Here is a 22,106-nt window from a genome sequence, read left to right as displayed (position 1 = left end):
GCAAGGACACAGAGAGGCTTGCACACAGCAGGAAGGGCTTGGAGCAGGTGGGCATTGCCCTAGTTGGGAAGAGCAGCTGCAGGGGCAGGCATAGGGCAAGGCACCCAAAATCTGCACACACACACACACACACACACACACTGTTTGCACACTGAAGTTTCTCTGGGATGTGCAAATATCCCATGAAACATCCTGGCTGCTCCTCTGCAAGGGCAGTTTCAGGGCCTCAGGTTCATTTGGAGTGAACCCAAGGTCTGCCAAGGTGCCCACTGCACTTCAGTCTCCCAATTCCCACCCAGCTTCCCGGGAGGTTTCCATGACCTGCCTGGTTTGGGAGTTTCAGCTGAGATCTCATACCAGCCCCAGGCTCCCTCCTGTGGCTCCATGGTCATATCCTGATTCCACTTCCCACCAGTACCTGGTGTGGATCCCGGCAGGAATGGGGCAGCACCAGGCAAGGTGGGAATCCAGCCCCCATGGCCAAACAAGAACCTTGGTCAAGGTAAGAGCCAGGGCAGAAGGGGGGCAGATGAGGAAGGACCCACAGCCCTTCGGGAATGCTGGTCCCAAAAGGAGATGGTCAGTGCCCATCAACCCATCCCTCAATCCCTGCAACCTCCAGCCAGGGGTGGAGAGGAGAGGGGCCGTAATCCAGGTCTGCCAGAAAAAGCTCCTCATGCAACATTCCAGAGCCGCTTTCCAGGGAAAAGCCTCCAAGGTCTCACACCAATGGGACCCTCTCATCCATCACCTGGTGCAGGTGTGAGAGTCCTGGCCAAGCCCGCCGAGCATCTCCAGCAGGTGGGGACCCAGAGCAGGAAAAGGGATGGTCCCGCCCAATGGTCCTATGGGGGGATGAACATCCCGAGGCTCCACTCCAGCAGCTGGGAAGGGCCATGGAACGATGTCTTGGGAAAGCTGGGACAGCCCATTTGCACCAGAGGAGGTTCTGTGGTGGGTGAATGGTTGGGCTCCATGAACTGAAGAGTTTTATCCACTTTTCAAGCAACTGGCCTTGTTCCTTAGAATGATTTGAGGGAATGAGGACAAACTCCCAGAGCTGAGGTGGTGGTTGGAGGCAGAGCAGCCCAATTTGTTGGGTTTTATTATTGAAAATGTCAAATCTGATGGTTTCTGTTTTAACCCAAGTTGCACAACACGTTGGACCATTGGCCATGTCAACACATGAGTCCACCACCAATGAACCCTCCATGAAACATCTTTGCCAAATCCTTACTCATCCCCATGGCACCAGACAGCTCCTGAGCCTCCATGAGCCAGTGCTGGGTCTGTCTCCTGCACGCTGAGGGTGAGGATGCAGCCAAAAAAGCCCTGAGCAGCTCTGTGTGTTTTCTGTTTCCAGTGACGTGTTCTAAGAGCCCATCCTGGCACATCTTCCTTGTGAATTCGCAGAGCAGATGCAAAAAGCTGTATTCGACTTCCATCCTCCTGATTTGCGGAGACCTGAAAAATTTGACACACACAATTCAAATGTGACACGTGATTTTAACTGCCACCAAAACACCAGGTGAAACATTTTCTGAAACCCAGCATTTAATTTCAGTGTTTCCTATGGGAATGATCCTGTCCTGAAACACTGAACCAACTCCCCTTAACAATTCCAAAATGAAACTTTGCAGCTTTTTTGACTCAAAAGCCGAATTTCCATCAAAGAAAATTATTTTAATTTGCAAATTGTTTATTTGCACAGGCTGTAAATGAAACAAGACACAAAATGCCTGCAGGGAAGGCAACACAGGGTACAGCAAATCCAGAGTGGAACAATATTCCCAGCTGCCATCTGCTCAGTTGGAGCAACATCCCACTGCCCAAAGCAGTTGGAGGTCAGGAATGGAACCAATCCCTTGGGACAACTGAATGTTAAATAAACATGAGGCCCCCTGGAATCGCTGCCCTGTGACTGGATCCACTTTACAGGACACATGGACAATCCTTGTTTGTCTTCCCAGCTCCTTGTGCTGATCCAGGTTGGTTTTAACACGGAGAAATTAAACTCCACACCAGCACTGTGGATCTTCAGAAGGAAAACCAAGCCAGGAGCAGGATGGAGCTGAGGGACGTGGAATGTGCACAGAGCTTGCCAAAACTGTGGGACTCCCCAGCAACACCATTTCCAGGGCTCTGTGTTCTTTACTGAGAGAAAAGATGTGCCCCAGGGCCAGGAGAAAGGATGGGATAGGACAAATACCCTGTGACCACCATCAGCCTTTGGAGTTCATGTTTTCATGTGGGGTCACAGCCCCAGGAGCCCAGCCCAGGGCAGGGGACTCTCCAAAGGCATTACAAGGAGACGCGGAGGATCCAGGTTCCTTCAGGGGCCACTAGCCAGGCACCAGAACAGGATAAAGGAGGCACCAGACCCCTCCAAAAGTCTGAAGGTCCTTCAAGATGCAGCAGACCCAGGGAGAACAAGCCCTCCCAGGCATGTGCCAGGCAGCAGTGATGGAGCTGAAGTTCTCTGCAAAGCCTGGAGTACACCCAGAGTCTCTGTGCTGGCACAGAAAACAATTATCTGGGGAAAGCAGGTCACACCTACACTTCAAAGTCACCCAGGAGTTGGAGCTGACTGGCCTCCAGATACTGCTGGGAACAGGCTCAAAGGACCCAGCACAGGGAAACACCTATGGGAAAACTTCTGAGGAGCTCGTCCTAATTCATCCCTTCGGGAAATGGGATTCATGGACACTCACCTCCCACCCAGGAGGTCTCAGAGGGCCTGGCCCCACAGCACAGGGATGCTGTGCGTTCAGTGGTCTCCTGTGGAAAAACCTCAGTCTTGCTGGTCTTCATTAACATGGGATGAAATAGTAAATTACGCCCGAAATGAGTCGGGTTTGAATTTAGCTTGGAAGCCCAAGTTTAACCCAAAGGCTTTAATTTAAGAAATTAACCTAAATTACAGCCTTGACTTTGCTGATAATTAAACTGAGATTAGGTAGCACAGGTGAACCAATGCAAGGTACTTTGACACGCTCTTGTTTTACAAATATAGTTATTTTTGCAAACAAAACACAGAGAGGAACATCCAAAAAATTTCAGCCTGAGAAGTTGCATCAGATGAAGGATTCTGAGATGGATTCTGAACAGGAGCAGGGGAGTGGAGGGATGGATAGGAGGTGATGAAAAGCTGTTGGAGACATCCCTGCTCACTAAACCACAGGAAAATGGCTCTAATTTCTCACTAAAGGGGCTGGAGTTGCATTTATTGCCCTGACAGAGGCAGAACTCCCTAATCTCAAAGGAGAAGTTTTTACCTTGACAGCAGCATGGTGCCAGATGCAAATTCAGCCAAGACTTTACTCCCAGGTTTACAGCCTTTGTACAGTGTTCTCCTGCCTCTTGCTCTGGGCTTGCAGCGACTGCTCATCCTGGTGGAAGGAAATGAGGAGGGGAAGGGAAGGGAGCTCCAGAGCCTGCCCAGCCTCTCTCACACCAGAGGGACTCTGGCCCAGAGGCACCTGCCCAGACACAGCTCCTGAGGTGGGATCAGGAGGAAAAGCTCCCGAGCAGCGGGCGAGCTCCAGCACCATCCTCTGGAACCTCTGTATCAGGAGGTCCCTGCACCAGAGCAGCAAATCCATTCCATGTCTGGAGCTGCAGGAGCATGGGAGACACACCCCCAGGAGCTACCTGGAAACTCTGTGTTTCATCAACAGAGCAGGGTGGGGACCCCCCTTTCCATCAGCCCATACCCCAAACCTGTAGCTACAGCTCCTTGTGCTCCCAGTTCTGCCTTTTGTAATTACCTCTGAAATTCCTTCCAGATGAGTGACGACCACATCACCTCCACCCTGGCAGAACATGGAATGGAAAGAAATTAAGTCCTTCTCAGTTGCTTGGAGGAGCTGCATTATTACTACTGTTATTAACCATGGGCTCCAACGCACTCAGTGGATTCCTTAGCCAAAAAAAAGACAAGTTTCAGATGCAAAGGGAGCCTGAGGGGAAAAGGGAAAGCACTGACACATCCCACTGGGAGAACTGGGGGAGCTCTGCCTTGCACACCCAGACTCCCCACGTTGTGTATCTCCCTGGGGAGGAAGGATCTGCCCTTTGGTGCTGATCTCCACTGGAAAAATTAGAATAAAACTCCTTTCATGTACTCAGAACTAGGAGAGATGGAGAGAGCTGAGAGAGTATTCCCAAAGGAACCATGTGCTGGCAACTTCCAGCTGCTTTTGAATGTCTTATGGTCATGGAGTGGTTTGGGTGGGAAGGGACTTGAGAGCCCATCCCACTCCTGCCATGGGCAGGGACACCTTCCACTGTCCCAGCCTGCTCCAGCCTGGCCCTGGACACTTCCAGGAATGGGGCAGCCACAGCTTCTCTGGGCACCCTGTGCCAGGCCCTCGCCACCCTAACAGGGAGGAATTTCTTCCCAGTAACCAACCTAATTTTCCCCTCTTTCAGTTGGAGATCTTTCTGCCTGGGACTGGAATCCAGCATGTGGGAATGAATTGCATGACCTCAAGTCCTGATATCTGTCTGTTGGTGGGAAAAGCCCCCAGACTGATCAATAATCCTTTCAAAAATGCCCTTTGGATACAGACTTTGCTTCTAATCTGCTTGCCTCCAGCTCCCAGGGCTGCAGAGTCAGACACAGTGATGCGGCCTCACTGTGCAAAACCTGCAGGATTCAGCCCTTCCTTGCAATAAAATATCAGTTTTGCAATAAACACATAACCAACCTGACAAGCCCTGCCTAAGAATAACATTGAATTTAAAACCTCCATTGCAAACATCACCTCTCAGCTGGGAAACAACGGGGACACAAAAAATTTCTGGGAGTTTCCTGCACCTGGATATGTGACCAAGCAGGGGCAGATGGAAGCACAATTGCCCCCACCATGGTGATTCCTCATTATTCCATTGATTTCTTATTATTCCATTCTTCCTGTGCTGCAGCAGCAGCTGCTCTGGCCTGCAGCCAACACAAGGGGAAGCAGCTCAGGGGTATCCATTTACAACTTCAGCCTTTTGTTTAAATAGATTATATACAAATTCTATTTTCCTGAACAACACAAAACACCACAAGCACTTTTTGTCCATCAAAATGAATTAATTTTTACATTTTTACCCTTTTTTTTACTCAAACCACCTGTTAAATGCAAAGGGCTGTGCTGGTACCTGTGGTGGAAAAGACCCAGGATGTCCTAGAGTGGTCCTGGTCAGAGGGAATCCTGTGCTTTCCAGTGGATTTCAGCAGGAAGGATCATACTTCCAGATGTGCTGAAAGAGCTGATTAAATCCTTGGGAAATGGCATTGTGTTTATTAAGTGTGCATTGGGAACAGCCCTGGAGCGCTCCATTTCCACAGAGCCAGTGGAGTCAAGGCAGTTCCCATTCCCACAATCTTTCCTCCTATGTATATATTTCTGAGTTGTTTGCTTGTTTGTTTTCATCTTGCTAAAATAAAGTCCAAACCCACAAACCTGAGGTGGCAGCACATGTTTGTGACAGAGCTCAGTGGCAGCTGTCAAAATCCAGACAGGAACAAAAAGATGTTGTCAAAATATTCCATTTTTATTCACATAATTATATTTTTTAAGACAGTGGGATAAGCCTGGAGAAGCAGGATTTCCAGAGGGACCTGAGCTTTTTAGGGATGAGAGCAAAACTCTGCTGATTTCTGTGGTGGCTGCACGTGGTCCATGGAATCACAGGGTAGTTTGGATGGGAAGGGACCTTAAAGATCGAGTCCCATGGACAGGGACACCTTCCATAGACCAGGTTGCTCCAAATACCATCTAACCCAACCTTGGACACTTCCAGGGATGGGGAGTCCACAACCTCTCTGGGCAAATTTCACAAGAATCTTATCACAAAGATATCCCAAAACTCCAGGATAAAACAGTTGACCACAGGGCTGGCTGTGGAACTGGCACCGGTCCCACTCCTAAGGCACAAGGATAGAAACTTTCCCAAGCCCTGCTTGTGAACAAAAGGGGCGAAAGCAATCCCGAGGGATGAAGTTTTCCGATGACAGAGGTGTTGAGTGACAGGCACTTGAGCGGTGTTTTGCTGCCAGTGCCCAGCGTGACTCATCGCCACTTTCCAGCTTTGAAATGGGGACGAGTCTGGCTGTCTACAAAGACCGGCGACAGTTATTCCCAAACAATTCCCTGTTGCTGAGAACCTGGGCTGTATTATTTCAGCAGGGCGTGTGTGCAGAGTGAGTTCACTCTCCAGAATGCTGTTGGACATGCCAAGCCTAATTCATCAGAAAGATGATCCACCTCATCCAACCCATCCCAGGCTCATACATGCATAAAAGGGCTCTCCCCAGCCCTTGCAGAGCACAGGTTCACCTCTCTCCTTTCCCTCCTACTCCTTGCTCCAGGCCAGCACCTTTGCTCCTTTATTCTAGCTGCAGCATCCACCCCAATCCAAAAAGCCCCAGCAATGTCTCGCCAGTCCACCGTGAGGATTCAGAGGGGGAGAAGCGGCTTCAGCGCTGCTTCGGCCATGGTCCCCAACACGTGCCGGACCAGCTTCAGCTCCTGCTCCGTCACCCGCCTGGGCAGCTGCAATGCTGGCAGTGGCTTTGCCAGGGTCGGGGGGGGCTTTGGAAGCAAAAGCCTCTACAATGTTGGTGGCTGCAAGAAGATCTCCGTGGCTGGAAGGGGTGGCAGCTTCTATGGCTCGGCAGGGTTTGGTGGTGGCGCCGGGAGTGTGTACGGGGGCGGCTTTGGTGTTCCAGCCAACCTTGGCTACGGATACGGGGCCTTTGGGGGTGGCCCTGGATTCCCAGCTGGGGGCATCCATGAAGTCTCCATCAATCAGAGCCTTCTGAAACCGCTCAACTTGGAGATTGACCCTAACATCCAAAGGATCCGAAAAGAGGAGAAGGAACAAATCAAAACCCTCAACAACAAATTCGCCTCCTTCATTGACAAGGTGAGATCTGAGCTTTCCTAAATATCTGATTTTTTTGACAGGGACACTTTTCTGCTTGATGAGGAGAAAAGCTGATCAAGGAGGAATACAAGTGAGAAATAAGACTGGAAGTTGCCCTAGAAGCTCCAGGGAATGGCACCTGTTCCATAGCGGTTGCCATGAATTAATCATCCAGTGTTTGAGTTCCTCCTCATTTGCTGCTCCCACATCTCACAGGCAGTGGGGAAAGAAATCTCCAGAGGAGAATCCCACCCTTCTGGAGACTTTAGGCTGAGCATTTCAGGAGCTTTGGGAACAGCTTTGTAGATGATCAAATGAATTCCAGAAACCCACCTAAAATGACCAAGTAATTGGCACAAGGGAGAAGCAGCTTCTCAATGCTTGAATTTTCTCAAAGGCATTTAAATCTGTCACCAAAATGTTTGGATTTTTAGTTCAAAATACCAAAATCTCATCCAAATCTGTCTGTCTACCACATTTCACTGATGCACAAGAACATCTGCTCAGCTCCTACTCTGGTCAAGCTGCTCCTCTGTGGTTGCAAGGAAAACACTGCAATATTTTGGACATTTAGTGGGGTAGGGGAGCTCTACAGAAGGGAAGGAGAAGCAGCACCTTAACAGTGTTATTTTAATTAAAGAGCAAGCCCTGCTTTGCTCCTTATTTGATTTTGCTCACATTTTTCACACAAAATCCCTGTACCTGGTCTCAATTTAAACAATGAATGAGAAGCCAGAAAATCAAGGGTTGTTCCAGAGTTTCTAACACTGAACAGGGTCCCTGCAGGCAAATCTCCCAAGAGATGAGAATTTGGCTCTGAAAACCAGCTGGAAGGAGCATTTTACCCTCTCTGCCAGTTCTGAGACCCTCCCATTTGCAGGGAAATTCTCCCCCGTCTCTGTTCTTTCAAAGCCCCTTCAGGATATTTCTCCTTCCAGGTTCGATTCCTTGAGCAACAAAACAAAGTGCTGGAAACGAAGTGGAGTTTGCTGCAGGAGCAGGGAATGAAAACAGTGAGGAACAACCTGGAGCCGCTTTTCGAGACCTACATCAACAACCTACGGGTGCAGCTGAACTCCTTGCTGAGCGACAAGGGGAGGCTGGAGGGAGAACTTGTCAACACCCAGTACCTGGTCGAGGACTTCAAGAAGAAGTAAGTCTTGAGCTAATGCTCTACTCACCTGGGCAGGTGCAGCCTTTCTCCTCTCAACATCCTTAAACCAACTGGGGGATCCAGGAGAGTCTGGGATCCTGGAATTCTGGGCAATGATATTTTCTCAAAGAGAAATTTTCTCAGTAACGGAGTAACAGATTTGAGTACGCCAACATTTGGGGAATAATTTGGAGCATGATCAAAGACTTATTAACTAAATTACCTACTGAGAGGGAAAAATTACACAGTAGGTCTGAAAGTTTCAGAGCAGCACATTTCATTTGCTTAAAACAGCAGAAGGAGGATGACTAATGGCCAGAAATAAGTAAAAAATAATGGATTTGTTAGAATTGTTTTGATGTACTTGTTTTAACTGGTTCAGCTCCTGGTGTCTCATTGAGGGAAAAGAGCATTGTATGCAAAATGCTCTGAAGGAAATTCATTTCAGCAAACTCAAATCTTTCTGTTACCTGCCCAAACAAAAACTCCCTGTGCCGTCCTCCTTTAGGTATGAAGATGAGATCAACAGAAGGACCATTGCAGAGAACGAATTTGTGACGCTGAAGAAGGTGAGAGCAAATTCCAGGGCACTGTGGGATGGCTCACTGTAGAGGTCTGATCACCCACTCAGTCACAAATCCACTCATTACAATTCCAACCCCTTCACTTTTTATGGTTTCTCCCCTGGACTGTTATCACAATGCATGTTCCTGATTTACTGATAGGGGTGTAAACCACCCAAGAATCTCTCATCCCCCAGGATGTAGATGCTTCCTACATGAACAAGGTGGAACTCCAAGCCAGGGCAGATGCACTGAGTGAAGAAATTAATTTCCTGAGAGCACTTTATGAAGCAGTGAGTACAACCATCTCCAAAACATCCCGGCCCTCAGTGAAGACTTCTCTCCCTCCGGGAGATGCTAAATCCTTCCCCTCTGTTGAGTTGCACCAACACCTGAGCTGTTCAGATAACAATCTGTAACAGCCTCTCCCAGGTCTGCAGCTCACCTGGAAGGGTGAAAAGGCATCTCCCAAGGGGATTACCTCATTCCCTGTTGTCTTTGCAGGAGCTATCCCAGATGCAGACCCAGATCTCCGACACCTCTGTGGTTCTCACCATGGACAACAACCGGAACCTGGACCTGGACAGCATCATCTCTGAGGTCAAGGCTCAGTATGAGGACATCGCCAACCGGAGCCGCGCCGAGGCCGAGTCCTGGTACCAGACCAAGGTGAACGATCTGGGGTTTCCATGCTCTTATCTTCATATCTTGTCTGGAACAGATAAAGACCAGCTCTTCCAAGAAAACCTTCCCAGCTGTTGATCTGGGCTGGAGGAGGGACTCTCAGGCTCCTGGTAACTCCAAAAATGGTGAATTTTCCTTTGATTGGTTGTTTCTCTCTGTGACAGTATGAGGAGCTGCAGGCCACAGCTGGCAGGCATGGGGACGACCTCCGGAACACCAAGCAGGAGATCTCAGAGCTCAACCGCCACGTCCAGAGGCTCCGATCTGAGATTGACAGCGTGAAAAAACAGGTAAAGGGCAGCAAACCCTACTTTTAACCAATTTACCCCCAGACTTACAAGGGAAAGGAAGGAAAGGGTTGGAGCAACCTGAGCAGTTCTGCTCAGTTTGACCCTTTTTCATTCAAAAAGAAAACTGTCACTAAAACTGGTGGAGCTGATGGTGCTGGGATAAAACCTTGTGATTGCAGGGGAGGTAAAGAAAAACCTGGGTCTGGGGTGGGGACTTTGAGCAGAGCTTTCTGTTCCATAGTGTGCAAACCTGAAAGCTGCCATCGCCGATGCTGAGGAGCGTGGGGAGCTGACCCTCAAGGACGCCAGGGCCAAACTGGCCGAGCTGGAGGATGCTCTGCAACAGGCCAAGGCTGACCTGGCCCGGCAGCTCCGGGAGTACCAGGAGCTCATGAACGTCAAGCTGGCCCTGGACATTGAGATTGCGACCTACAGGAAGCTGCTGGAGGGCGAGGAGTGCAGGTGGGTGGGAAACATCCAGCCCTGGGTCTGGGAATGGCACAGGAGAAGCTCAGCATTTCTGGAATGCTAAACAGGGGGCACAGAGTGGGGGGATTTTCCCAGATAAAGGAAATAACAATAATCCGTGAATTATGCTGTGATTTTATTTTTCACCCCAAAGGCCTCTGGGAAAGGTATCTTATTGATCCCCCCCACCCAGTATCAACAGACTTCTAATCCTCTTCCTTGTGTTCTATCCCTGAACAGGCTGGCTGGAGATGGGGTCCCAGTGAATATCTGTAAGTCTCTAAAATATAAGAATTACCTTATTTAAACATACCTGTGTCTCTACACCAAGAAGCCAATGCCTGGAGATACTGAAACATTTCCTTCTCCTCTTTGCAGCCGTCACCAGAACAACAGTGGGATCGGGATATGGAGGAGGGAGCAACCTCAGCATGGGAGGGGGGATCTGCAATTTGGGGAACAGCTTCAACTGTGGGGGCGTTCCCGGGGTGAGCAGCACCACCCTCGGAGCTGGCAGCAGCTCCAGCATGAAGTTTGTCTCCAGCTCCTCCACCAGAAGAAGTTACAGGAGCTAAAATTCTCCCTCCAGTCACCGCCACGCACCATAAAACACCAAAACTGGTCCTTTACTGGAGCGTGGTGGGGTGAGCACAACCAGGGCCACCTGCACCCCAAGTCCTGTCCCACAGGAGCCTTACTTTAGGAACTCTCTCTCAGCTGTGTTGTCTTGCACACATCCTGTTGGGCTCAGCCCTGAACCTGAGTCTCACTGGGTTAAATTTGCAGCTCGCTTGCTCCAGCTCAGCAATTTTTTGGCCGGATTTTGTATATAAAATGTGTCCCATGACTGTTTGTCTCTCTTCACTTTCTGGAGTTTGTCTAATAAAAATGCACATGTAATTTATTCTATTTTGTAGTCCTATTAATTAAAGAGGTGCAAGAGCACATGCAAACACAGGTAACAAGAACTTTCCCTCAGGCCCTGACCAGTTAAAGGCTCAGATTTTTGCTCCTCACTCAGATTTACTGAATTTCACTGTCAGCAGCCAGAACATCCCAGCCCAGCAGAACCTCAGAGGGAGGTTTGGTGCTGATTTCGACATTCCCTCCCCACTGTGCAAGGAAAACACCTGGAAGCCAAACACCAGGACACGCCAAGGCAGGAGTCAGGCATAGGGGAAAAGGTCTGAGCTTCATTTACTTCCAGCTCCCAGCCCATCAAGCATCCAAGAGCCTGGATCCTGGGGGTGGGATCCCAGTGCCAGGTGTGTGATGTACTTGCACAAACCTCAAACAAGAGGGAATTAACTCCCAGGGGAGCCAGAGCAACCCCCTGGCCTGTTCAGGTGAATCATCCATCCCAAACCCCTGGTGTCACCCACGCCTTGGAGCCAGCAGTGCCAACATCTGCCTGAGCAGGCTGAGAGCCCTCCTTGGCTCAGGGTCCTGGTGCTGATGTTCCTTCCCCCCATACCACACAGAGGGGCAGGATCAGGTCCACACTCTGGTCAGTAAGAATTATGAACCAGATATGGCCCTACACGGAATTAAATATCACTAATCCAGCAGCTATTAAAAAACCCAAGAAAGGGATTTATTTCACTGTTGAAAAGTGAAAGTCTTCAAGATCCAGTGTTTCTTCAGGTTCATAGGATATGTTGGAGACAAGGTCTTGCTTTGAGAAGGTGGAGGAAAAAACTGGGGAGGTGTAGGGCTTTCAGATGTGGTTCTGACTAATTGGGAGAAATTAATGGAGAAGTAAAAGCAGAGAAACATCTACAGTGACAGATCTCACTGCTGGAAGGTCACTTGAATTAACAGTTTTGACTGGAAAAAAGGTGCCAGCCCTCACTCCCAGGATTTTAATAGGTTCAAGTAATGAGTAGAGGGGCCCTCCTAAGAAAATACTCATGGATTTGGGGAAATAGAAGGGAACTGGCAGTGCTGGAATGACAGACTGATTCAGAGTTTCCTTCAGGACCAGTAGTTTCCCATAATTTTCTAGGATGCCCTGTGCTCTGCATGTGTATCCCTGAAGAAATCTCCTTCCTGAAATCTTGCAGGCTTGGTTGTGGGTCCCCACTCCTGCTCTACCACCTCCCTGAGCAGCCTCCAGGGAAGGAGCAATATCCTCCCTCCCTCAGAACAGCAGCCTGGGCCAGGTCAGCCAATGGCTTTCCTTCTGCTGCCCAAACACACCCTCTCTAACCACAAGGATATGGGGCTGTGTAATCCCAGAATCGCTGAGGTTGGAAAAGCCCTCCCAGATCATGGAATCCAACCTGTGCAATCCCCACCTTGTAACCCAGCCCAGAGCACCAAGTGCCACATCCAGTTCTTCCTTGGACACCTCCAGGATGGGGACTCCAAACCTCCCTAGGCAGCCCCTGCCAATGCCCATGGAGAAATTTCCCCTGATGTCCAACCTAAACCTCCCCTGGCACAGTCTGAGGCTCCTCTCTCTTGTCCTGTTGTTCCCTTGGAGCAGAGCCTGACTCTGCCCTGGCTGCCCCCTCCTGTCAGGGGTTGTGCAGAGCCACAAGGTCCCCCTGAGCCTCCTTTTCTCCAGGCTGAGCCCCCTCAGCTCCCTCAGGAGCTCTCCAGACCCTTCCCTGGTGTTCCAGCCCCAGCTCCATTCCCACCTCTGGACATGCTCCAGTCCCTCATGTTGTGAGGGGTCACTACATGGGGCATTAGCAGGAGTCTTGGAGAACCCACCACCAAAAAACATCGGGAGTGGGAAGGATGTGGAGGGAATTTCCCAGACCTTTCTTTCTGTGAAAACTGTGTCCATGTTCCACAGCATCATCAAGGTTGGAAGAGACCTTCAGGAGGACCCAGTCCAGCTGCCAGCCCAGCACTACCATGACCACCCTAAACCCAAATGTGCCAAACCACCCTAATCAGGAAATATCAGAATCTGGCCCAGGAGGGAGTTTCCATCACCTGTGGCACCAACATTTGGTCTCACGTTCAACAGGGACATCAGGAGCTGCTGCCCACTGCATCCACACCTGGGTCACAGCACAGAGAGTACAAAGCCTGTCATCCAGTCCAGGAAATTCCAGGGTCAGAATATTTGTTCTTCCAGGGCATCACACTTCTGGATACTCAACCAACCTACAGCTGTCCTTGCTGAAGAGCAGGGCCCTGGTCTCCAGGCTGTCACCTCCTGCATCCCATCAGATTGCAGCCATGACCTGGGGCTGGTATTCCAGCAGGAGAAGATGATCCCCAGTAATTTCAGCCCAGCCCAGATTAAAGCCTTAGTCATAATGACATGGATGGTGCTGGCACTCAGGGGCCTGGATTTGCAGTGTATGGAGGGAGCTGATTGCAGGTTGGTGCCCATAAGGATTTTACAGAGTTCTTTAGGACAGCCTGAGGCTCAATCACAGGAGCTCCTCTCTCTTAAAAACGGCTGCTTGTTGTAACACACAGGAGCTGAAACACTCCCAAGACAGTTATTGTCATTCCAGGGTGTGTAATGCAAATGTTACAAGAACAGAAAGAAAAATAGAAATAAAAATAAAAAAGTTTGGCTGAAAGGCAAAAAGAGATGATGGAAAACTTCCCATTTCCCTCCTGAGACCTTCTGGTCACATTGACTCTTTTGTTCAGCTGCCACATGTGCCAGGACAAGCTCCTGAAAGATGCACCTGCAAACACCTGTGGCACATCCCTGTGCCTGGACATGACTGAGGAAAGCTATGGATTGTCACTGTTGAGTAAGAAATGACACAGGCTCACCAGAAGGCTGATTGGTATAACGTGTGGTTTATTTTGGACTGCTTTTTAAAATAAATTTTGATTTAGGTGGACTTGATTGGTTATTTAATTAATATATTTCACTTGGCTGGTTAATGAACAAGATGCCCTTCTTATAAATAATCTTTGAGAAAAACAAGAAAACAGAGTGTAGGAAAATAACCTGCAGGTTATTTATAATAATAAGTTATCATGTGTTTATTTTCAACTTCCTTAAGTCTTTCTGGCTGATTCTGGGAAACTTACTTAGTTTTCTCACTCTCTGACCAGGCTGTCACATCCACAATGGATTCCCAGAAATGCTCCATGGGAGGGCTGCCACCTCCTCCAAGGAGTGGGTGCTCAGCTGAGCCCCTGACAAGCCCCAGGGGCTGCAGGGGCTGGGAAAAGCATGCCCACCCCTGGGCACCCAGACAAGGCACCAGGGAAGGAGCAATACCCTCCAGACAAGGCTGCAGATCCTTGGGGGCATCTCGCCTGCTCTAGGACAATCCCCTGTGTGCCAGAGCCGAGACGCCGCCGTGTCCTTCACCAGGGAAATGTCCTGTTTGGCTTTTCCTGGAAGCCACAGGGGGTAGGAGTGAAGAGAGGCCTCTGTGAGCAACGTCCTCAGCACTGAATTCCCTGGTGAGTAAGAGGGGAAAAACAACAGGCGTGGGGAGGGCAGCCTGGTAGCTCCATGTAGAGACAAGGTCGTCCCATGAGTCAGGAAACAGATCAAAAATCTGCACAGGTGAAGCCCTGAGAAATTGCCGAGTCAGGGTTTGTGGCATCACAGATGATGGAAACTCCCTTCTGGAGCAGGTTCTGATATGTCACCATCTATTGTCAGTCCAAATCAGGGTGATTTGGCACATTTGGGCACATGGTTTAGGGTGACCATGGTAGTGCTGGGCTGGCAGCTGGACTGGGTCTTCCTGAAGGTCTCTTCCAACCCTGATGATTCTGTGGAATGTGGACAGTTTTCACAGAAAGAAAAGGTCTGAGAACACCGTTCATAAAATTCCCTCCACATCCTTCCCATTCCCCAGCTGTTTTTTGGGGGTGGGTTTTCCAAGACTCCCCCATCACCCTCCTGGCCCTCCCTCCATCACCTCTTTCCCTCCTGTACCAGTTGTGCTTTAAAGAATTCTTCTTTAGGCACGAGAACAAGAGAACAGTTCCCATCAGGTTGGGAACTGAAGTGCTGTTGCCCCTCTGGAGTTTGCTCAGCACCACAACCCATGATCAGAGACTTCTCAGAGCTCAGACCCTCCACCAGGAACCAGTGTTCCAAAATCAAATAAATTAACCTTACACAACCTGAGTTGATTCATCCATGGACTGGAGATGAGCAAGCATTTGCCCAACAAGGAACCATCTCCTGCAGCCGTGGAAGGAGGGAGTGGGAAAGGGGTGGCTGCAAAGAGGAGATGAGAAGCCACTATTGAGGTTTTCTCAGATATTTCAACACAAAAAAAATGCAACCTCTGCCCTTTTTTGAAAGCTCTGTAGATGCTCATGGTGAACTCACTGTGGGTGTGCCGGGCCCAGTTAATCAGTGGGATAAGCACCACACCGGAGCCATCCCCACCTCAGGAGGGTATAAAGGGCCAGTCCCAGGCTGGGGGAGCACAGCTTCACCTCCAGCCACTTCCTCTCATTCCTTTATTCCTTGGATCACTCCTGGCAGCCATGTCCCGCCAGTGCACCGTGAGGAGCCAGGCCAGAAGGAACTTCAGCACTGCTTCTGCCTTCATCCCAAACGCCAGCAGCTCCAGCCTCTGCCTGCGCCCTGCACTCCAAGCTGGGAGCTGTGGGCCCACCACTGCCTATGGAAGGCTCACTGGAGGCTTTGGAAGCAGGAGCCTCTACAACCTTGGTGAATGCCAGAGGATCTCCATAGCTGGAAGAGGTGGTGTCTCCTACGGACCCGCAGGTTTTGGTGCTGGCTCTGGGATCTCCTGGGGGTTTGGTGGGGCAGCTGCTGGTCCTTTTGGGTTTGGTGGTGGCCCTGGATTCCCTGCTGTCCCAGCTGGGGGCATCCATGAAGTGTCAGTCAACCAGAGCCTTCTGAAGCCACTCAACCTGCAGATTGACCCCCATATCCAGAGTATCCGTAAGAATGAGAAGGATCAGATTCAAACCCTCAACAATAAATTTGCCTCCTTCATCGACAAGGTGAGACCTGAGATTCCTGGTTATGCTGTGGTGATTCGTTGGTGGGGAAGCACAAACAAGGGTGAATTATATCTTTAGCCACAATTTTGCTTCTCTTGTACTGCCAGCATTCTAAAGTCCCAGCAGCCTGGGAACAAATCCTGAGGATTTCCAGCTTTGAGACCATTTACATGTTTCAGGAATGCTGCAGTGAGACCAGAAAACAGGGACAAAGGGGTGGTGCTGGATGTAAGGAAGCAGAGTTGGGAGAGAGCAGGAGTTTTAATTTGTCAACTGAAGGGCTGAGACCTCCCACCTTCCAGCAAGTAAATCCTTGCAGGATGTGCCTCACATCTCCAAGGAAAACCATCCTAAAACATCCTTCTCTCTCCAGGTCCGATTCCTTGAACAACAAAACAAGGTCCTGGAGACCAAGTGGGCCCTTCTGCAAGAACAGGGGAACAAAACGGTGAGAAAGAACATTGAGCCCCTCTTTGAGACCTACCTGAACAACCTCAGGAGGCACCTGAGCAGCCTAACGACAGACAAGGAGAACCTGAGAGGGGAGCTGAGCAAGATGCAGACCATTGCTGAGGACTTCAGGAACAAGTGAGTCTGTTCATGGTCTGCCTGGGCCTGGGTGGGCTGCAACAGATGCAGAAAATGAGGGAAAAAATCCTTTTTGCTGACTTAATCCTCTGAGAAAAGTCCGAGGTTAATACAAGATATGGCTGAAAAGTAACAGACAGAAAATTACAGAGCAAAAAGACCAAGGTGCTGAGCTGTACGTACAAAAAAAATTAGAGACTAGTCCTGAAAACATGAAATAATTTTAAAACAAGCCTAGACCACCCCTCCACCTCCATTCCACAGATATGAAGACGAGCTCAACAAGCGCACGGATGTCGAGATCGAGTTTGTGACCCTGAAGAAGGTGGGTGCCTGCCCGCATGGCCTCCCAGCCCTGCAAGAAACCCCTTCTCCAGCTTTTCCCCTGCTTCTCTGAAACTCACCTCATTCTGATGATGTGCTTCCTCTCCTAGGAGGTGGACACTGCCTACCTGGACAAGGCAGAGCTGCAGGCCAGGCTGGATTCGCTCACAGAGGAGATCGACTTCCTCAGAGCCCTCTACGAAGCTGTGAGCACCAGAGCGTATCTCCTTCTCCTTGCCTTCCTTTCCCATTCCAGAGCCTCAGGGCTGATTATTTTCCCCTCTGTTGCACTAAATAATTCAATGGTTTTTCCATTTCACATTTCTGCATGAAACTGTCTTGGAAAAATCCTTTTGTTCATCCAGCTCTCCCCTCTAACCCTGGGGCTTTCCATCCTCCAAGCAACATTTGTGTTGCGACTCTCAGGAGTATTTGCTGCTTTTGCAGGAGTTGTCCCAGATACAGAGCCAGATCTCTGACACCTCTGTTATCCTGACCATGGACAACAACCGGAGCCTTGACATGGACAGCATCATCGCCGAGGTGAAGGCGCAGTACGAGGAGATCGCCAACCGCAGCCGCGCCGAGGCCGAGTCCTGGTACCAGTCCAGGGTAAGCGCCTCAGGAGGCTTCTGCAAAGGGAAAACCATTCTCCCATCCCCAAATTCCCCAAGGGAGCAGGGTCCCACTGTAATTTTGAAATGCAGAATGTCTTCAGATCTAATAACCCTATGAAATTCAGAAGTGTTAATTTGGGATTGATAACACGCACACATTTTTGAACATGCAAACAGCCCCAAACCTACACTCTTGGGCTCTAAATCCAGCTTATTTTCCTTTGACTGGTTGTCCCTCTCTGTGACAGTATGAGGAGCTGCAGGCCACGGCCGGCAGGCATGGGGACGACCTCCGGAACACCAAGCAGGAGATCTCAGAGCTCAACCGCCACATCCAGCGGCTCCGACACGAAATTGACAGCGTGAAAAAACAGGTAAAGGGCAGCAAACATAACCCTGGCTGTGACCCCACCTATGAGTTGCCCAGGGAATAAAATCAACCAAGGGAGTTCTGCTGGATCAGGAATGAACATGACTGGATTTATATGAGAGCAGTGACATCACCAAGAGTTACTCAGTGTAGTATCAATCACCGCAAGGAGATTCTGAGAGTTGTGGAGGTAAATCCAGGTTGTGACCTGACTCAGAACATGGATCAGTTCAATGAATTGAATTCAATTCATGGATCAGTGATGGTTAAGATCACACCCTATTGATGTTAACCCAAACATCAGACGTGGGATTGGGACCTCAGGATACAAAGAGCTAGATTATACTCTTGATAAGGATTGAAAATCTGGATTTTCCCCTGCAGGTCACTGGATTGCAGACAGCCATCAGTGATGCAGAACATCGTGGGGAGTTGGCCCTCAAGGATGCCAGGGACAAACTGGAGGACTTGGAGACAGCTCTGCAGAAAGCCAAGGCTGACCTGGCCCGGCAGCTCCGGGAATACCAGGAGCTCATGAATGTCAAGCTGGCCCTGGATATTGAGATCGTGACTTATAAGAAGCTGCTGGAGGGTGAGGAGTGCAGGTGGGTGAGATTTTATATCCCAGTTTTCAGAGGTGCAATGGAGTTAAAGACCCTGGTCAGGTTTAGATCCACATTCAGACCTGAAACTGCTTAAAGGCCAGTGAGTGCCTGTGAAGAGAAGCTGTTTGGGAACAGCAGCCTTTCATACGAACTTCACACCTTTCAAAAATATTCAAAGGAAATTTTCCTGCCTTTGTGAGCAGGTCCTGCTCACGGGTTCCCTTTGAAGTCTCACTGGCTCTCTTTTGCTCCCTGACAGGCTCTCTGGGGAAGGTGCTGGCTCAGTGAACATCTGTAAGTAACTTTTAGAGACATTTGGCACTTTCTATATCTACCTCCCACCCCTGCTCAGAACCTATCCCACTCATCCACTGCCTGTGGATTCCTCTCATGATGGTGTTTTCCCCTGGCAGCTGTGACCAGAAGCACTTCAGGAACGGGATATGGAGGCATGAACTGCCTGAGCTCCAGTGGTGGGCCTGGAGGTGTGGTCTGTGCTGGAATGGGAGTAGGCTCCATCTCTGGAAGTGGATACGGCACCGGTGGCTCTTGCATGGTTGGAGGCAGCGGCTCCAGCTTCAAGTCCATCTCCACCGGCTCTTCCACCAGGGGATATTACTGAGGCACTGACTCCAGGCCCCAGTGCCACCAGCGCTGAGGCTTCTCTTGGGTCCAGTCCTCATCCAGCTCCTTCAAAAGATTTAGGAATCAAACCCATGTGTCATTAGTTATATAAAAGATGCTGTGCTCCTGTTTGTCCTGTGACCCTCAACATTCCTCATTTCCCAGGGTTTGTCTAATAAAAGGCATGTGGAATTAACTATGTCGCATCCTCTTTTCAATTCCAATTCTTTTCACTTACCTTGTGGCAAAGGGTGGCTTTGTGGCTAGTGCAGCACAGTAACTTTGCTGCTTTGAAGGTAAAAAAGGCACATGGAAGTTGAGACACCTCCTTCCTCTCCAAGTCCATGGACCTCATATCCAACGGAATAAAACATTTGGATGTTCTATTTCCATGAGGATGGGAAGATATGTACACTTCCTACTTGGCACAAGAGAAAGTTCTTCTGTCTTAATTCCTACATTATGATATCTCAGCCCTTTATGTCACAGTAGTTGTGCCCAAACCTCTGTAATCAAATGGGATGACTCATGGAGGGATAAAAATCTGGTTTTCCCAAGAAGATTGCTGCAGCTCATCTGATCTGCACACACATCTGCAGGGACTGATAAAACACCTCCACTGCCATTACCATAATTAGAAATGGAAAACACCCATTAAACCCCCAAAGTAACCCCTTTTGGGAGGAATAATGTACCCAGAGCAGGTTGTGAGACAGTGAAAGACCCTCAGGGCACTGGAAAGGAAGTGGCTTGTCCTCTTCAGTACCTGCCCATCTTTCTCCAGGCTCTCCAGTCCACATCCCACTGGCAGCAGCAGAGCTGGAGTTTGGTTTGTTATTTAAGCACTGTCCAGCATCAAAGCTCCATCCAGAGCTACATGAATGGGGAAGGGTCTGCAGGGGCACATAAGGAGCAGCTGAGGGTTGGCTTGTCTGCCTTGGAAAAGAGGAGACCGCGGGGGCTGCAGCTTCATCCTGAGGGACAGCTCCGATCTCTGCTCTGGGGACTAGAGACAGGATGCAGGGAACGGTTGGAGCTGTGCCAGTGGAGGTCTAGGCTGGATATCAGGAAAGGCTTGTCCCCAGAGGGTGGTGGGGCACTGAACAGGCTCCCCAGGGAATGGTGTGCTGGTTTTATCATTGGAACTACTACGGAAGTGGGGTTTTTTGAGAAGACCTGCTGAGAGCTTCCTCTGTGCCTGATAAAATCAATCAGTGGGTCGTTCTGGATATTGACACTTTGTTAAATTGCTAGAAAGCTGACCATGCCTCTGTAAACACACAGGTTGAAAATGAAAAATCCTCAGAATTCTCTTTTCTCTTCCAGCCTGAGAACAGGTAACAAGGCCAGCCCAGACCCTTGTCTCGACCGGGCTGGGCTGAGCGGGCTCTGCCGTGGGGCTGGACCCCTTCCTGGGGAGCCCACGGAGCCAGGCAGAGAGGGGAGGCTGTGGGGCTGAGGCTGGGCCAGGCCATGGCTGCGGTTGCGAACATCTTGCCGCTACTAAGCCCGGCCCTGCTGCCAGCCCAGGCTGACCTGGGGTCTGCTGAGCCCCAGGCTGGGCTGGCTCAGCCAAGATTCTGCTGCCATTGAGATTCACCTGCAACCACCAGGCAGGGGAGGGGAGGCTGCAGGGCTGAGGCCGGGCCATGGCTGAGGTTCCTAATGTGGTGCTACTAAACCCTGCCCTGCTGCCAGGCCAGCCTGAGCTGGGGTCCACTGAGCCCCAGGAGCAGCCCTGGGCTGGGCCAGCTCGGCCAAGATTCTGCTGCATTGAGTTTCACCTGCAACCACCAGGCAGGGGAGGGGAGGCTGCAGGGCTGAGGCCGGGCCATGGCTGAGGTTCCTAACATGTGGTGCTACTAAGCCCTGCCTTGTTGCCAGCCCAGGCTGAGCTGGATCCAGCAGATCCCAGGAGCAGCCCCAGGCCCAGCTGGCTGGCCAAGATTCTACCACCGTTGGGGTTCACCTGCAACCACCGGGCAGGGGAGGGGAGGCCAGGCTGGGCCATGGCTGTGGTTGCTGACATCTGGTTGCTACTAAGCCCTGCCCTGCCACCAGCCCAGGCTGAGCTGGGGTCCCTGGGCCCCAGGAGCAGCCCTGGGCCGGGCCAGCTCGACCAGGATTCTACCATCACTGGGGTTCATCTGCAACCCCTGGGCATGGGGAGAAGCCCTCAGCCCCTGGCTGTGCTGCTGCTGTGTTCTGGCCTGGCTGCTGAGATCCTGGCCCTCTCCCCAGCATGGCCACCAAAGAAATCCTCTACCTTAAACAGCTCCACCGCTATCCAGCAGAAATCACACAGCCATCTGCAGGCCTGGGTGAGATATTAACTCTTTCAGTACACAGATGAGACGTACAGACATCGATCCTCCCTTGGGTGAGAGAAAAGAACAGAGTGAGAACATGTAAAGGAACAACATGAAGACACTAAGGTCAGTGAAAAAAGAGTCAAGCCCCAGATAGGAGGGATGAGGAGATGCCTTGATCTTGGAGCTGAAATCCTTTGTAAAGCTATGGAGAAATATGTAATTGATACATCAGACTCTTCTTCCCTGTAACTCATTGAAAAAGTATGATGACATAAAGTGTTCAAATTGTAGATATGAACAAAAGCCTCAATGCTAAAGTAAGCAGATGTTGAAGTATCTGTGATTCCATGAGAAGTCTGAACAGAGAGAGAGGGAAGAGTGATGAAGACCCTCTGCCCCATGGAAAGAAGAAGACCTCTGTTCTCAGTGATGAAGATGATCTCAGAGATAGATAGAGAGAACCTTTGCTCTTGAACAGCTCATCCTTGAAATAGAACCCGGTAAGTTGACATGACCCATAAACACAGAGTGTGAAAGCCGTGAAAGATGGGAGGGACTTCACGATTGCAGATTCCCAAAGGGCTGCTATCTGTGGAAATTAAAGGTCATGAGAGAACTGTTTCCTTGTGGAGAAGTCTCCACAACATTACCAAGAGGAACTT

General features: G+C 50.1%; 2 protein-coding genes across 2 annotated transcripts; both read left to right on the top strand.

The window, feature by feature from the left end:
* Positions 1-6,423: 6,423 nt before the first annotated feature.
* On the top strand, positions 6,424-10,651 carry LOC129130521 (keratin, type II cytoskeletal 75-like). The gene is made up of 9 exons (XM_054649007.2): positions 6,424-6,918; positions 7,857-8,071; positions 8,580-8,640; positions 8,832-8,927; positions 9,139-9,303; positions 9,483-9,608; positions 9,850-10,070; positions 10,317-10,348; positions 10,455-10,651. Exons 1-9 carry the CDS (start codon positions 6,424-6,426, stop codon positions 10,649-10,651), a joined length of 1,608 nt encoding a protein of 535 aa, XP_054504982.2.
* Positions 10,652-15,518: 4,867 nt separating this feature from the next.
* LOC129130590 (keratin, type II cytoskeletal 75-like) lies at positions 15,519-19,130 on the top strand. The gene is made up of 9 exons (XM_054649096.2): positions 15,519-16,004; positions 16,378-16,592; positions 16,857-16,917; positions 17,027-17,122; positions 17,364-17,528; positions 17,782-17,907; positions 18,288-18,508; positions 18,768-18,802; positions 18,922-19,130. Exons 1-9 carry the CDS (start codon positions 15,519-15,521, stop codon positions 19,128-19,130), a joined length of 1,614 nt encoding a protein of 537 aa, XP_054505071.2.
* The last annotated feature ends 2,976 nt before the right edge of the window (positions 19,131-22,106 follow it).

The sequence above is a fragment of the Agelaius phoeniceus genome, chromosome 35 (genome assembly GCF_051311805.1).
Source record: "Agelaius phoeniceus isolate bAgePho1 chromosome 35, bAgePho1.hap1, whole genome shotgun sequence".
Classification (NCBI taxonomy): Eukaryota; Metazoa; Chordata; class Aves; order Passeriformes; family Icteridae; genus Agelaius; species Agelaius phoeniceus.
Note: the sequence above shows the minus strand (reverse complement) of the source record. Positions and strands in the feature narration are given on the sequence as shown.